The following is a 15,664-nucleotide window of genomic DNA, read 5'->3' as shown; positions in this document are numbered from 1 at the left end:
ATGTGATGGAGAAAACAAATAGGAAAAATTTCTTATCTAGAGTGGAGTTTTGGTTTGAAAAAATGTAGATTGGATACTAGGTTTATTAGAGAAGAGCCATGGAGATGTTCAGCTCTTAGTCCCAGAGGTCCTGCTGCCCAGATGTGCTTAGAGAATGGACATGAGAGAAAAAATGCTACACAGTTTCCTACTCAAAATTACAAAAGACACAAAAATTATCAACTTTTAGAAAGTTTTTGAGGAGATACATTGTTGGGAGTCCTTTGTTTAAAAGCTTCCAACAAAAACATTTTGAATTTTGGGTGAGTGGGAAGTGAATTTTGGGTGAGTGGGTGACTTCCAAAGTATTTTCCAAAGGGTTGGATGGTTGGTATTATTAGCAGTATTTCCATCAAAGTTGGTGAAACCAGTACATAGAAATTTAGCTGCAATTTTAGTGGTAAGGATACCATTATTTGCAAAGGGGTAGAAAATAAAATCCGAATGAGGATTATTTGCAACAGGGATCTTGATGATGATTGAGGCAATGGAGGGGGGGGGGGGGAATGGTAGTAATGAGGGGTATATTCCAAGATCGATTAATCAATAATTCTGATACATGGATCCTTTCAAAACAAAGTAGGCAAAACTGAGGTTCTCATAGAGGAAAAAGAAAGTAAGAGGAACGAAGAATAAAAATGAAAAAAAGGAGATAAGAGAAGTGAGAAATGGATAATGAAAGTAAGAGGAAAGAGGATAGCCCAGGAAATCAAGAAAATATAAGCTACATAGTGTCGGCAACATGGATCCTTGCCCTCCAATAGGCTCTATCTGAGGTCATACTTGGCACAAGTCCCAAACTATGCATGTCATTCTTCACAACCTCTCATATGGTCTTTTTAGGCCTGCCCCTAGCTCTTTTAGCTCCATCAATCGGGATCAGATAACTCATCCACATTGGGGCATCCCTAGGCCTCCGTTGAACATGGTCATACCACCTTAGACGACATTCTCGGAGCTTGTCACTGATCGGGGCGACTCCCACATTAACTCTAATACATTCATTCCTCAATTTATCCTTCCTAGTTTTGCCGCACATTCATCTTAACATCCTCATCTCTGCAATACATAGCTTCGCTATATGACACTTCTTAAGTGCCCAAAATTCTGCCCTATACATCATAGCTGGCCGGACAATAGTCCTATAGAATATATCGGTCACACAATACTCTGATCGCATCTCTCCACTTCATCCATGTCACTTTAATTCTCTATGCCACATCATCATATATGTCACCTTCTTTGCAAGACACTAGTTTTCTAATATTGTTTTCATATAGCTTTCACTACGTGTAAGCCAATACACTAAATGTTTTATAAACCTATTAGAGGGCACCATTACTAAATGCTTTATAAACCTAGTGGGCAAGTCTTGGCGTGGTTCAATTATGCTATTGCAACCTGTTTGAAGGTTCAAAACTCGGAAATAACCTCTCTTGTGAAACAGGGGGTAAGGCTCCTACAAAATCATTGCAAAAATAATGGCAAATCGACTCACGCATTACCTCCCCAGCTTCATCTCTCCCAACTAGGCGGCCTTCATCCAAGGATGACAAATCACCGACAACATATTGATTGCCCATGAGATTTTCCATTTCCTAAAAAGGAAAAGAGCTGGTCATTCTAGCTTTGTAGCTATGAAACTAGATATGTCTAAGGCCTATGACAGGGTGAAATGGATTATGCTAACAAAAATTCTCGACTTTCTTGGGTTCCTTGTCAAAAGGACGAATTTGATCAAGTCCCTCGTTAGTACTACCTCCTTCTCCTTTAAAATAAATGGCAGTCCTTTTGGCTACTTTAAACCTTCAAGGGGCCTAAGACAAGGATGTCCTCTCAGCCCTTACCTTTTCCTCCTCACTAGGGAAATACTCTCCCGTCTGCTTGGTGCTGTTAGGGACACGGGAACTTTTAAAGGAATCAAAATTGCAAGAAATGCCCCTGAAATCACACATCTCCTTTTTGCTAATGACACCTTCATTTTCTGTAGGAACTCTAAAGAAGATGTCCTTACTATCAAGGCCGCTCTTGAACTCTTCTCTAACCTGACTGGCCAGGAAATAAATTTCTCTAAAAGTGAGCTTTTCTTTAGTAGGAATACCAGTTTTGAAAAAAAAAGAAGAACTTGCAAACTGATGGGCATGAAGGAGATGAACCCTAATTCCCTCTACTTGGGAACCAAGCTTTTCCACCACAAGTCCAAGGTGAAGGAATTAGAACCCCTTGTCCAACGCATCAAATCAAAATTGAGCCTTTGGAAGGCAAATTGCCTTTCTCTTGCTGGAAGGGGTGTATTAATACAATCAGTCTTGGCCTCTATACCTTCTTACCAAATGACCTATTTTCTGTTCCCACAAAAAATATGCTCTTCCCTAGATTCAATCTCTTTAAATTTCTGGAACAACAAACCACCAAATAAACACAAAACCAACCTAATTGGTTGGGATAAAATCTGCACTCCCAAAACTATGGGTGGACTAGGGTTTCGTAATTCCCACATCCATAATAAAGCCCTCATAATTAAACTAGGCTGGAGACTACTAAATGAAAATACTACTCTATGGGCTAGAGTAATCAAAGCTATATACAACTATCAAAAAAAAAAAAAAATCAAAGCTAAATACTTCTCCAACACTTCCATTTTTAATCCAAAAGTGGCAAAGAAGAGAGGCACATGGATATGGAATAGTATTGTTTCTGTTTTACCTGACCTCAAAAAAATTGTGTGGAGAAGAATTGGGAATGGAATGACCACCAATTGTTGGTATGACCCGTGGGTCCCTACTATACCGGGGCACTGTATACCTCCAAATCTTCAAAACCATTCCTACTATATGGTAAGTGATCTCACCATCAACCAAAACTGGAATTATGAAATCCTTTCACGTATACCCAACTGCCTGAATCATGAAATATCTAAATTGCATCTTTCTGATTCTATGGACTGCTGGAGATGCTCTCTAACAAAAGATGGCAGCTTCTCTACCCGGAATGCTGCACACCTTTTAAATCCACTTTTTTCAAAATAGGCCCCGTGAATCCAAATGGTGGCGCTTTTTCTGAAAACTAAATATCCATTCGAAATTTAAAATGTTTTTTTGGCGTGTATTGCATGCAGGTTTACCTGTCAAGGCCACTCTCTCAAAGTGGACATCGATTGAGCCTACATGTGTTTTTTGTGGTGCTCATGATGAATCCCACTGGCATCTCTTTCTATCTTGTGAATGGACTAAGCGTATCTTGGCCTGCGGACCCCTCGGACTCAGAACTGAGCACCTAAGAAGCTCTAGTCTGTCACAGCTTTGTGCTACCCTCTTCCAATCCAAGACCATGGATAAACCAACAACTATTTGGTTTTTTTCAGTTTTCATTATTACCTGTTATTTCATTTGGACTGTAAGAAACAAAGTAATCCACAAGATGGACTCAGCAGACCCTACCCCTGTACTCAAACTTGTTACCAAATGGATTAAAGATCTTCATTTAAGACCACCACTGATGCACAGCCACATGCTTGATAACATTGTGAATACATACAATGATGTAGATGCATCCACTAACGCTAACCAGGTTATGAACTTACCTATTTTATGTTGTGCAGGTCTTTCTGAACCAAATGTAGGCCTAATAGGATGGGCTTACTGCATTTTGCTAGAAAACCAGAGTGTTTTAACATCTGCAGGGTTTGCCACTTCAACTGACGAAATGAAGGCTGAGCTGATTGGAATCTTGCCATGCTGTGAATGATGGAATCCAACTAAAAGAAATCTGGATCACTAACAAGAACCTTCATAACTTTTTGGTTGCCAAGCAGATAATCACCATTCCTTGGCAAATTGTTCCGAGTTTTTTTGAACTAGCTGAACAAACCTCAAACTTTACAAGTGTACAATTTAACTATAAAAATAATATATGGACTAGTAGAATGCGCTCCCTTGCTACTTTCTCTATCACCAACAGGAATGTTATCCCCCCCTTACTCTATGATGTAAATATGTTTTTCTCACTCTAATGTTAATACAAGTACTGTTTCCATAAAAATAAAAATAAAAACAGGGGGTAAGGCTGCAAACATTTGTCCATCCCAGACTTTGAGTAGCATGTGCACCCACACACACATTTCAAAAACATTTTTTTTATCAAGGTTTCGAAAAAAATGATATCAACAAGAATATTGGGCAAATGTTCTCTCCCTCGGGCGCAATATTAGCTTGCATACCTAATAAAAATTCTTGCAGACCTGCATAAGAGAACCCAAACATTAGTGTTCAAATTTAATTTTTGCTCTTTTTAAAAACCTTATTTTTGAAGTCTAACTTGAGGTAACCATGCAATGATTGAGATCGATTCAAAAGCTCCAAATTGGATTGTAAATCGATGAACTTGACAAGAGACATTGATCGATCACATAAGCAAATATGAGTCAGGGTTGGTTCTCTGCTAGAATCAGAGCTTGTATAAAAAAAAATTGAACTTTTTACTTGTACATAGAAAACGGAAAATCAAACCTTAGTCAGACCTCAGAACTTCCAGATAGGAAGAAAAACCCTAGTACGTGAAATCTGGAGAACCTACGGCAAACTTTTTTTAAAAAGATTGAACACGACTCCAAGTTAGCCTTCAAAAATATAGTTTTTAAAAAGAGCAAAAATCAAATCCAATAGGTCTAGATCGGGTAAGAACCACCACTTCGGAAGCAAAACTCAAGATGGGAAATCAATGAACCAACATTACAAATTTACAATACGAGATAACTAACATTTTTTTTTTATTTATGGAAATAAAGATATTTAAACTATCAGAAGGGTACTTTTGTACAATAGTCTAGACTACTAGGGGTATAGGGGGCATTTGCAACAAAACATCTAAACCAGTTAAGCAGAGAAGGATTGGTGAAATGTTTGAAAGAGACATCATTGGTTCGCTCCAGAATCTTCAAAAAATAAGTTAGGACTTCAAAAGGCCATGGAGATAGGGATGGAGTTGGAAGAAGTCCAGATAGCGCCTCATTATAGCACCAAACTTCTTTCAGCTTCAAACCTCTCAAGGCAGCAAAATCTAGCCCATTCAGGATTCCAGCCAACTCTGGTTCCAATTCATGATTGTTTTTACTTCGGCTGGCTGTCAAGAAAAGGAGTTTGCCATCTATAAAAAAACCAAAGGCCCATCCAGATTTACCTATGTCTCTGGAATCAAACCATGCACATAACAAAATAGGAAAGTCTAATATAGGTAAATCAAACCTAGGAATGGGAAAAAGGTTAGAATTAGCTGAATTAGAAGATGATAAGACATCCACTTTATTGAGGGGGGGGGGGGTAATATTCATATCCAATAACCACTGGTCAATTCTTTGCAGCACCTGACCATGGTTAGGTTTGATAGAGTTAAACACAATTGTTTCTAACATGCCAAATAAAATAGCAAGTAATAATAACAACAGAAAAAAACCAAATGAGAGAAGGCTTGTCAAGCTGTCGGCCTAGCAAGGCAGAGATGCAGAAATGTCTGATAGATGGGAATGATATGAATTCAGTCCTCAGATCCAAAGGACCAACTACCCAGATGTGCTTAACCCAGTCACAAGAGAGGAAGATATGCCAGAGGGTCTCATTACAAGTGCCACAGAGAGCACAAGTGGGGTCGATCTGAGTCCATTTCAAAATAGAATCCTTAACCGAAATCCCTGCATTTAATACACGCCAGAAGAAAATTTTAAGCTTAGGATGAAGTTTGAGTTTCCAAAAAAATTTCCACCATGCGATAGTAGAGAAATCAGTTAAAGAATTACTTGAATGTGTTGGTGGTGAAGATGTCCAACACTCTCACAAAATAGCGCGGGCTAGAATGGGTGCAGGGCGTGCCAGAACCTTTAACGCAGGCTCAAATGGGCTGGGGTTGTTGCCTATCTGACTGCCAATCAGGGAATGTAGGGTTCCCTCATGCTTGAGTTAACTCTAAGGACCTTTGGGTTAGACGTTGAAGGTGACGGTCTCAATGGGATTCACCCAAAAGCACACAAAAATGAATGACAAGGAGCTATGTGGTATATAAAGACAAACACAGAATTAAATAACTAACCAAACAATGGAAAAGTACACAAACCAATTGTAGATCATACCACACTGTTGGAGATGAATGAATTCCCTGATCCTTCCTCTCAATGGCTGATCTACTGACAGTAAGTACACTCCTCAGATGAAGATAAAGAAAACTAAAATGGAAAGCTAGTAAATGGAAAACTAGTAAACATTAAGAAGTAAATGCCAAGAGTTGTAGTTGTAGTGTGTGTCCTCTTCTGCGCGACAGCCCTTGGCCTTTATAGTAGCTTCTAATCTCCTGGTTAGTGGCGGCTGCCTCCTCTATAGTGGCTTTCATGCCTATTTTCCTGCTCACCACGTGGCCCACTACCACGGCGTCCCTTGATTCTCCCTTGGCCCACGCTAATGTGGGGGTAGTGGCCTTTATCTCTACCTCCTTGAAAATAGGAGACGTTACCCTGTGGGAGATATTCCCTCAACCAACTTTGACATAATCAACCCATGTCACCCTGACTGCTGATGTGTCACTCATCATGAAACGGCCCCAACAATTGCCCCTCACAACCTCTTGAGGCGGTGCCACGTGGCCCAACCAGCATTAGGAGGTTGTGTGATTCCAACGCCAGTCTTTGAGGTTCCCCAAAAATCTACTGATTGCAAAGCCTGCCACATCAGATTAACGCGTCTTTGCTGATTAATTCTTGCTTCCCTTTGATCAACACGTCACCCTTGCGCCGCCTTGGCTGCTACCTCAACCATCGGCCTTCTTCCCAGCAGACATGGTAATTATACCATCCTTTGAAATTTGAATTTCAAACTGGCGTCATAACTCCTTGTCTTGGGTTTTCCTTTTAAATGCATAGAAACCCTTTGAATTTCTCTCCGTTACTGCTCATCTTCTTCTCCAACTACTCTCTTCTTGATCCTGCATGCGCCGTGGAAGACCTTCCTCCCTTTCCTGCAATCTCCCAGAGAGAGCGAGAACTGGAAAGGACCCTGAAAGTGAAGCAAGCCCAACTTCCAATCTCCTCTCGTTTTGAGGTACTTATCCCTAACCCTGAGCCCCCCCCCTTGTTTATGCTTGGGCCCACTCAACCTTTTATGCCAGTCCCAATCCCCAACTTTCCTCAGCACAAGGAGGAAGCCATTCTTCTCTGCTTCCCCACTCCTTTTAATTCCAAGCCAAAGCTTTTCAGTCGCCTCTGGCCATCCTATCTTCCTGACTGGGAGGCATGGGTGGACCGCGTTGTGGACACCCAGTGTGACCGCCTTTCTGCCCTAGGGATCCTTGATGCTGTAGAGATGTCCAGCGTCGCCATCCCTCCTGATCTTTCCTTATTGCAGGCTGCCCTCCACTTTTGGTCTAGTTCTACTAACACTTTTCTCTTCCCTTGTGGTCCCATGAGCCCTACCCTCCTAGATGTAGGTGCCCTGACTAGTCTTAAGGTCATCGGCCCTAAGTTCCATGGGGCATCTGTTGGGACCTTAGACCTCAACGGCTATGAAGAGCACCATGACCTGGATTTTACCAAGAAGGCCAGCTATGGCATGCATCTGTCCACTGTCCGCCAAACCAAGGGTCCAGTTTCTGAGGCCAAATTTGTGGCCTTTCTTCTCTTTTGGATTTGCCGTTATCTTGCCTATGTCAAGTCCAACAAGATTGCCAAGACTTACCTTCGTCTGGCAAATGTCTTATCTCGAGGACGTTCCATAGATCTTGCCTCATTTGCTCTGGCGTCGCTTTACCGCGGCTGTAGTGCTATAGTCTGTTCCAACTTTGAATCCGACGGCGGTCCCTTTTGGTTGCTACAGATCTGGCTACATGCCTACTTTCCCTCTTTTACACTCCCTCCCCCATCTTTGAGTGTCGAACGATCGGCCCCTACTTTATGAAAGAACTGAAGGAGGAAGAACAACCCTCCCTGAAGGACTACCATTCCTTCTTTCTCAAGCTAGAGAAATCATGCTCCCCTGCCTTGTTCATGCCCTTCCATATGCACAAAGATCTCCCTTCTTGGTTGTCAGATGCCCTGCATAGCCCTCAGTCTGCCCTTGAGTTGTGACGTAAGTTCCTAGTTTGCAGGGACCTCCACTTTGGTGTGACCTTAGAACCTTCAGGAAATAATGTGTGGGGTGGAAGTATACAACCCTCAATGTTGCGCCCGCCAGTTCGGCCTTTGGCAGTCCGTTCCTCTCCCCTACTACTTTTCTGAAAACAAGGGTGGGCCAAACCGGCCTATTTTGAGGAAACCAGATCAGATTGACGGCGTTACCTCCATGAGTGATTTTATCATGTCTAGCTTCTTCTCTCAGCCTTTTGACCCTGAGCCCTTAGCCTCTCCTGAGTTCTTAGCTTGGTGGTTCATCTTTTTTGCTATCTTGGTTGCTGAAGCCCTCCCACCAGTCACTGATGACGCTGATTCTAACTCCGATTTGCAGATGGAGGACATCAAAGGCAAAGGCCCAACCCAGCATGTTCCAAGTAAGTCACTCTTGAACTCAATCCTACGGTATGAGGAGGCTTTTGGTATCAAGTACCACCCAGACCGAGGTATTATGCAGAGGTGCCATGACCTGGCCGTAGACCGAATCTGACGCAAAAAACATGAGGAATTCCTAGCCCGGCCTGTGAATGCTCGCAAGGTTGCCAAAAGGGCCTATGTGGACATGAGCAGCTTTGACTTTTTTTTCAAGGCCTTCATGGACATGCAACCACCCCTTCCTGACGCCGGCCTGGGCGTGGCTGAGCTCGTAAATCCCCACCTTTGGATGTGGTCAGGTGGTGTTGAATTTGCTGGCTCATACGCCGATGACCACGAGATGACTCGTACGAGGCATGCCGTTCAGACCGTTAACCCTGCTAAGCATAGTATCCCTGTTATCTTGCATATCCTTACATGCTTTTGGAATTAACTGACTGTCTGTTTTGTGTTCTCAGAGGCCCGCCCTGCTCGGTCTGTTCCTTCTCATCAAATTAGTACTGATTTTCCTCTGAAGCGCAAACCTCCCTCGTCGGCCCCCATCAGTCCGCTCTCCACAGGTCAGACCCAAAGAAAGAAAAAACAAGTTATGAAGAAACCCCCTCGGAAGCAATCCCTCAGAGAAGCAACCCCAAACAAGGAGGCCTCAGAGGTACCATCAGGTCTGAGGTGCTCCAAGTGCAACTTAGAGAAAGCCCGCTCGTCGTCCTCTCCAACCCTCCTGGACCTTGCCTTAGACTCAGAGGAAGGCACCCCTATTGCGGGCTCCCATGAGGAAGCGGCCTCAAAATCTCCTGCTTCTGCTGTTTCATCCCTTTTTTCAAAGGTTGTTAGCTCATGTGAGCATGTTGGTACCTCCAGCCCTTCTCCGATAAAAGCTCCTACTTCAGACCAGAGACCCTCTCCAGATCTCCTGGTACATTCTAACGCTGGTCTCCTGTTGGTTGACTGATCTCCTGCCTTTTCTGATTGTGTCTCTCCTTTCCCCAGGAGTATGATTTTAATTTTGTCCCGGCGAACTGCCTAACTCCTCTTGGGGAGGCTCCTGCCACGGGGACCCTAGGCCCATCTTCCTCAGTAATCAAGAAAGCCAAGCGGGCATTTGTTGAGTTTGTTGAGCTCCCCGCTAAGTTGTTCAACTTAGGCCATTTCCTTGCCCTGATCGAACCACTCCAAGTCTTATCGGCCTGCACTGCTCTCCCAGATTCGGCCAAGTCATGGGTTGCCAAGGCCGCCTCGGCCATTTCAGATTTAATTGCTAATGTTCCCCCTATTCTCAAGTCCGTACATGACCTGAAAAAGGTCATCCATCAATGATGGGGATGCCCTTTGCACCCAATGGGAGGAGACCAAAGTCAAGCTCCAGTAGTCTGACAACATCAACAAGCAATTTCGAGATGAGATTAATTCCCTAAGTTCTGAGATCGCCCGTTTGGAGGTCGAACTGGCCGCAGCCCGTCGTACAAAAGAAGAAAAGGAACACCTGGCGAAGCCCTCCTTCGCAGAATTCAAATCCCTACACAAGACCGTAGAGCCCCTCAAGGCTGCCTCCATAGACACGTCTAATCTGAGGGCTGAGCAGTCTACACAGCTGGCCTCTGCCCAACAAGACGTGGCCAATCTGAGAGCCCGATGGGAAGATCTTTGGGGATCGTTTCTAAAAGACAGTTTTACTTAGGCCTGCGTGCCTGACCAAAATCTAGGGTATATCTCCCCTAGTATGAATATTCTCTTTTGTTTTGTGGTACTTTAGAATTTTTCTCCTTTTACGGCCAGATCGTTGGGTCGGTCTTCTTTGCATCTGATGGAACGTTTTCTTACCCCAACTCCCACATAGTGCGGTGGAACTTTTTGAGAAATTTCCAATTGATGGGCTTTAAGTGAACAACCCCTTTTATCTCTTTTAGCCTATAAGCCCCTCCTTTGAGTACCTGGTGAACTATGAATGGCCCTTCCCAAGTGGGGGACCACTTACCATAGACTGGATCCTTAGTCCCAACTGGTAGGATGGCCTTCAACACCAACTCCCCCTCCTGGAAGTTCTTGGCAACCACCTTCCTATTGCAGGTGGCTGCCACCTTCTCCTTTTGCATCAAAATTCGGTCAAAGGCTACAAGGCGCTCCTCATCCAAGTCCTCAAGTTCAGCCAACATGGCCTCATTGTATGTGGCCGACGTGAACCCCTGTTGGTATGCCACTCTAGCAGACCTAACACTTATCTCCATGGGCAAGACTACATCGTGTCCATATGTCAGGGCGAACGGCGTCGTCCCTGTACTTGTTCGCTGCGATGTCCTGAACGCCGACAAAACCTCAGACAACAATTCTGCCCATCTCCTTGGATTTTCCTCCACCACCTTAGCCAGGCAATTCTTTAGTATTTTATTGCTTGCCTCAGCCTGGCCATTTCCTAGGGCATAGTAAGGCGTGGAATGGGTTATGGTTATCCCCTGGCTTGCAGTAAACGCAAAGGCTTAGTCTCCAATGAATACTGAACCATTATCACAGGCGATGGTCTTGGGCAGCCCAAACTTATGGATAATTTGGGTCTTTAGGAACTAGATGACATCGATTTGGCTGACCTATCGCATGGGCACAGCCTCTACCCACTTGGTGAAATAATCGGTTGCCAAAATTATGAAGCAATGACCCTTTATAGCTGGGGGTGTCACCTTCCCAATCAAATCCATGGCCCACCCTCTGAACGGCCATGGCTTCACCACCGGGTTGAGCTCCACAGCAGGAGCCCGTTGTATTGGACCATGCCGTTGACAAGCCTGACACCCCTTGGCGTATTTTATGTAATCTGACAAGATAGTGGGCCAGTAATACCCATGCCTCCTGATTAGCCATCTCATCTTAGGACCAGCTTGGTGTGAGTCATAAATTCCTTCGTGAACTTCAGCCATAATCACCATTGACTCATTGAGGCTGACACACTTAAGCAACAGGCCGTCCTTTCCTTTCTTGAAGAGATCACCACCCACCAGGACATATCTCAAAGCTCTGTACTTAGTTTTTTTGTCCATGTTAAGGCTAGGGTCCCTTAAGAACTGGATTAATAACGTCCTCCAGTCAGGCTGGGTATCCTCCACCTGGTTCACCTCTACTAGATCTAAGTCAAGGACCGACGAGACCAATTGTTTTTGTAACACAATGGTCCTCTTAAGGCAATCCTCCATGGGACGCAGGCTTGATGCCACCTGAGCCAAACTGTTGGCCGTCTGATTCTTTAAGCGAGGGACGTATCTTATGGACACTTCGTCGAACTGAGTGATTAGGCTACACACCAGCAAGTGGTGACGAACTAAGTGCTCACTTTCACAGCGGTATTCTCCTGCCACTTGTTTGATCACCAGCTGGGAATCCCCATTTATCTCAACTGATCTGGCCCCCATTGGCAGAAGGACCTTCATTCCTATAATAAGGGCTTCATACTCGGCCTGGTTGTTTGAGCACGTAAAACCCAGATGTACCGCTAATTGGGTTTCCACTCCCTGTGGTAACCGAATTGCTATCCCTGCTCTAGCTGCCTGGCTGGTTTTGGATCTATCAAATGATAAGAACCATAGTGTAACACCGATATACGCGACTTCCCCCACCTCCTCCTGTTCTCCATCCCCGGCGACTTGGATGGGAGGATGGTCAGCCAGGAAGTCAACCAGGGTCTGACCCTTAACGGCCTTCTGGGGAACATACTGTAGGGCAAACTCTACCAACGCTAAGGCCCACTTCCCAACTCGACCTCTAGTAATTGGCCGCGTGAGCATGTATTTGATGATGTCGGTTTGGCATATGACTTCGATCGTTGTAGGTAGTAAATAATACTGTAACTTGGAACAAGACTAGAATAGTGCCAAGCACAGTTTTTCCATGGGCGTGTATCGTTGCTCGGCCTTCGTCAGGGCCCGACTGAGGTAGAAGACCGCCTGTTCCATTCCTGCCTCATTATCCTAGGCCAACAAGCTCCCAATAGAATAGTCTGTGGCCAAGATGTACAATTTCAAGGGTACCTCTCTCTGTGGTAGCACCAGCACAGGTGGCTTAGTGAGGTACTCCTTAATTGCCTCGAACGCCTTCTGATGCTCGACAGTCCATCAGAAATCCTCCCCCGTTTTTAATTTCAGCAACGAGGAAAGCCTTAGTTCGACCGGCCGAGTTAGATATGAATCGTCGGAGGAAGTTAACCTGATCGAGGAACTTCTGTAACTCCTTTTTATTCGTCGGTGGTCTCGCTTCCCTGATGGCCTTAGTTTTGTTTCTGTCCACCTCTATCCCTTTTCGGTGGACCAAAAAACCTAGGAAATTCCCGGCCGCCACCCCAAAAGCACACTTAAAGGGATTCATTTTGAGGCCATGGAGTCGCATCCTCTCAAATACCCTTCTCAAGTGGTCCAGGTGCTCCTCCTTAACCTCGGACTTAATCACCACGTCGTCAATGTAGACTTCTACAAATTTACAGATCATGTCGTGCAAGATGGAGTTCATGGCCCTTTGGTATGTCACGCCAGTGTTCTTTAGACTGAACGGCATGACAACCCATTCATAGGTCCGTAACACTCCCGAACAGCGGAACGCCATTTTTGGCACATCCTCTTCAGCTATGAATATCTGATTGTACCTTGCATGTCCATCCATGAAAGACATTATCTGGCTTCTAGACGTGGAGTCTACCAGCATATCGGCTATGGGCATCGGATACTCGTCCTTTGGGGTGACTTTATTGAGGTCCCGGAAGTCAATGCACACCCTTAACTTGCCGTTTTTCTTAACAACAGGGACGATATTTAATAACCATTCCACGTAACGGGCAGGCCTTATGAATCCTGCCTTGAGCAACCGTTCTATTTCATCCTTAACCTTTAGGATGACATCCGGGGCCATGCGCTTGGGCAGTTATTTTACTGGTCTAAAGTTATCCTTGATGGGTAATTGGTGTTCGATCAGTTTTTGGTCTAGTCCTGGCATCTCAGAATAATCCCAAGCAAAACAATCTTTATATTCCTTCAACATATTTACAAGATCATCTCAAAACGATTGACTAAGTAAACTACTAACAAAAATAGGATGTTTGTCATCCTCCCCTCCTAGGTCAATCTCCACTAATGGGTCCTGCACTTCGGCCGGGGTTTCCTCCATCTTAGGCAGCGCAGGCCGTAAGTCCTCCATTCTGATCTCTATTCTGAGCTCCTTTACCCTCTTGGCCGTCGCTTCGGCCACTAAGCCTTCTTCCTTGAACATCCTTCTTTCCAGGCGGGACACTGCCAGCTTTTGCAGGATGTTTGTTACTGCTCTGTTGTTGGCCCTAATTATGACCCCCACTGACGTCTAGTCGCCCGCCCCGGGTGGACGGCAACTCTGGCAGTCCCGGTGTCTCTTCCATTATGGTGGCTAACGTAATCAAGGATGTTGGCCGCCCGTGTTCGTCAGATCCTACGAATCTGATAGGGCCAACACGCCCCCATATAGAATGGCATCGGCATGGCTTGCTTCTACCACGAAGGGTCTACTATCAGCCGTAACCACCTTGATGTCACCTCCATCATGCAAGAAGATGAGGATCTGGTGGTGGGACGAAGGGACACACGCGTTGGCATGGATCCAATGTCGATCGAGCAATGCATTGTAATGAGCTGAAGTGTCCAGGACAAAAAAGGCTGTCATAGAGATGCATTCTCCGACCCTTAATTCAATCAGGAGTACACCCCTAGGCTTGGTAGCTCTGCCCAGGAAGTCTGTTACAGACACTTCCACTGGAATGAGCTCCGCTTCGTCCTTTTCCAGCCGCCTCATCATTTTGGCAAGGAGGATGTTCACCGCGGCCCCGTTGTCTACCAGAACTCGCGGCACAGGTTTTCCCTCCATGTGTGTCTAAACATATAAAGGCTTCAGGTTTTCCCTACCTAAGATGTCAGGTAATCTTCCTCGGACTATTGGGGTGTGGACCGTGCGTTCAGTCTCTCTGGTAATGACTGTCCGTACGCCTTCCGCCTGCTCTTCCTTTTCTTCAAGGGGAACGATCTCAATATTCATTACTCCGGGCGTCATCTCTTCCAAAACGTTACCATCAAGCTGGTTTGCCTGTCCTGGCTGATATTCAAATATCCAGGGTAGAACATAGACCACAGAGATCTGGACCTGTGCCTCGACAAACCCAAACATCATACTCATGAAGCCCACAAAGTCGGTCTCTTCTTTCGGCTATTCAGCTTGTGTAGTCGTATAATCGACCTCTCCCTGGTCGGCCTGCTCAACCAGTGTGGCTATGTGGTTGGTCTCCTGGCTTGAGGACTGCTTCTCGAGAACCTCAAAGTGCTCTCCTCAATCTTGTAGTCGAACACTTCGGATTCAAGGGCTTATTTTCCTTTCTCAAGGTTCTCAACCCTTTGCCCTGGTTGAAGGATTTCTAGGGCTGGTTGATCCCTGGGTATCGTTGAACCCATTACCCTTGATGTTTTCTGCGAGCGTCTAATTACCGCTTGTCTCCGCTACCACCTCCTTTTTTGGGTCCTGATCATGCCAAGGATACAGTGTTGGCTTTAGTAATGGCTGATGGAAAATTACAAGGGGGTCTCTAATTGTGGCCAAGGGTAATTTGCATGGTACCTTATACATGTTTAATGGTACTAATGATAATGTTGTCTCAGTAGCTTCTACAGATGAGAATACCACACTCTGGCATCACAGACTTGGACACCTGAGTGAGACAGGCATGAAGAAGCTTCACTCAAGGAACCTATTACCAAACCTGAAAAATATTGACTTTGAGTTCTGTGAGGACTGTGTGTATGGGAAACAAAAGAGAGTCAGTTTCCTCAAAGGAGGAAGATAAAAGAAATTGGAGAAGTTAGAACTGGTTCATTCAGATGTTTGGGGAGCAGCTCAGGTAAAATCTTTTGGTGTTAAATCTTACTTTGTTTCGTTTATAGATGATGCAACCAGAAAAACATGGGTTTTTGCTATCAAAAATAAATCTGATGTTTTTTATGTTTTCAAGAAATGGAAAGCCCTTGTAGAATCTGAAACAGAAAACAAAGTTAAGTGTCTTAAAACTGATAATGGTGGGGAGTACAATGATGGAGTTTTTAAAGAATACTGTGCCCT

At 44.7% G+C, this 15,664-nt stretch overlaps 1 protein-coding gene across 1 annotated transcript; it reads right to left on the bottom strand.

Annotated features, from left to right (window-relative positions):
- Window positions 1-11,142: 11,142 nt before the first annotated feature.
- Window positions 11,143-12,330, bottom strand: LOC122650800. Its single transcript, XM_043844180.1, has one exon. It carries the CDS (start codon window positions 12,328-12,330, stop codon window positions 11,143-11,145), a length of 1,188 nt encoding a protein of 395 aa, XP_043700115.1.
- Between the last annotated feature and the right edge of the window lie 3,334 nt (window positions 12,331-15,664).

The sequence above is a fragment of the Telopea speciosissima genome, chromosome 2 (assembly GCF_018873765.1).
Source record: "Telopea speciosissima isolate NSW1024214 ecotype Mountain lineage chromosome 2, Tspe_v1, whole genome shotgun sequence".
NCBI lineage: Eukaryota > Viridiplantae > Streptophyta > Magnoliopsida > Proteales > Proteaceae > Telopea > Telopea speciosissima.
Note: the sequence above shows the minus strand (reverse complement) of the source record. Positions and strands in the feature narration are given on the sequence as shown.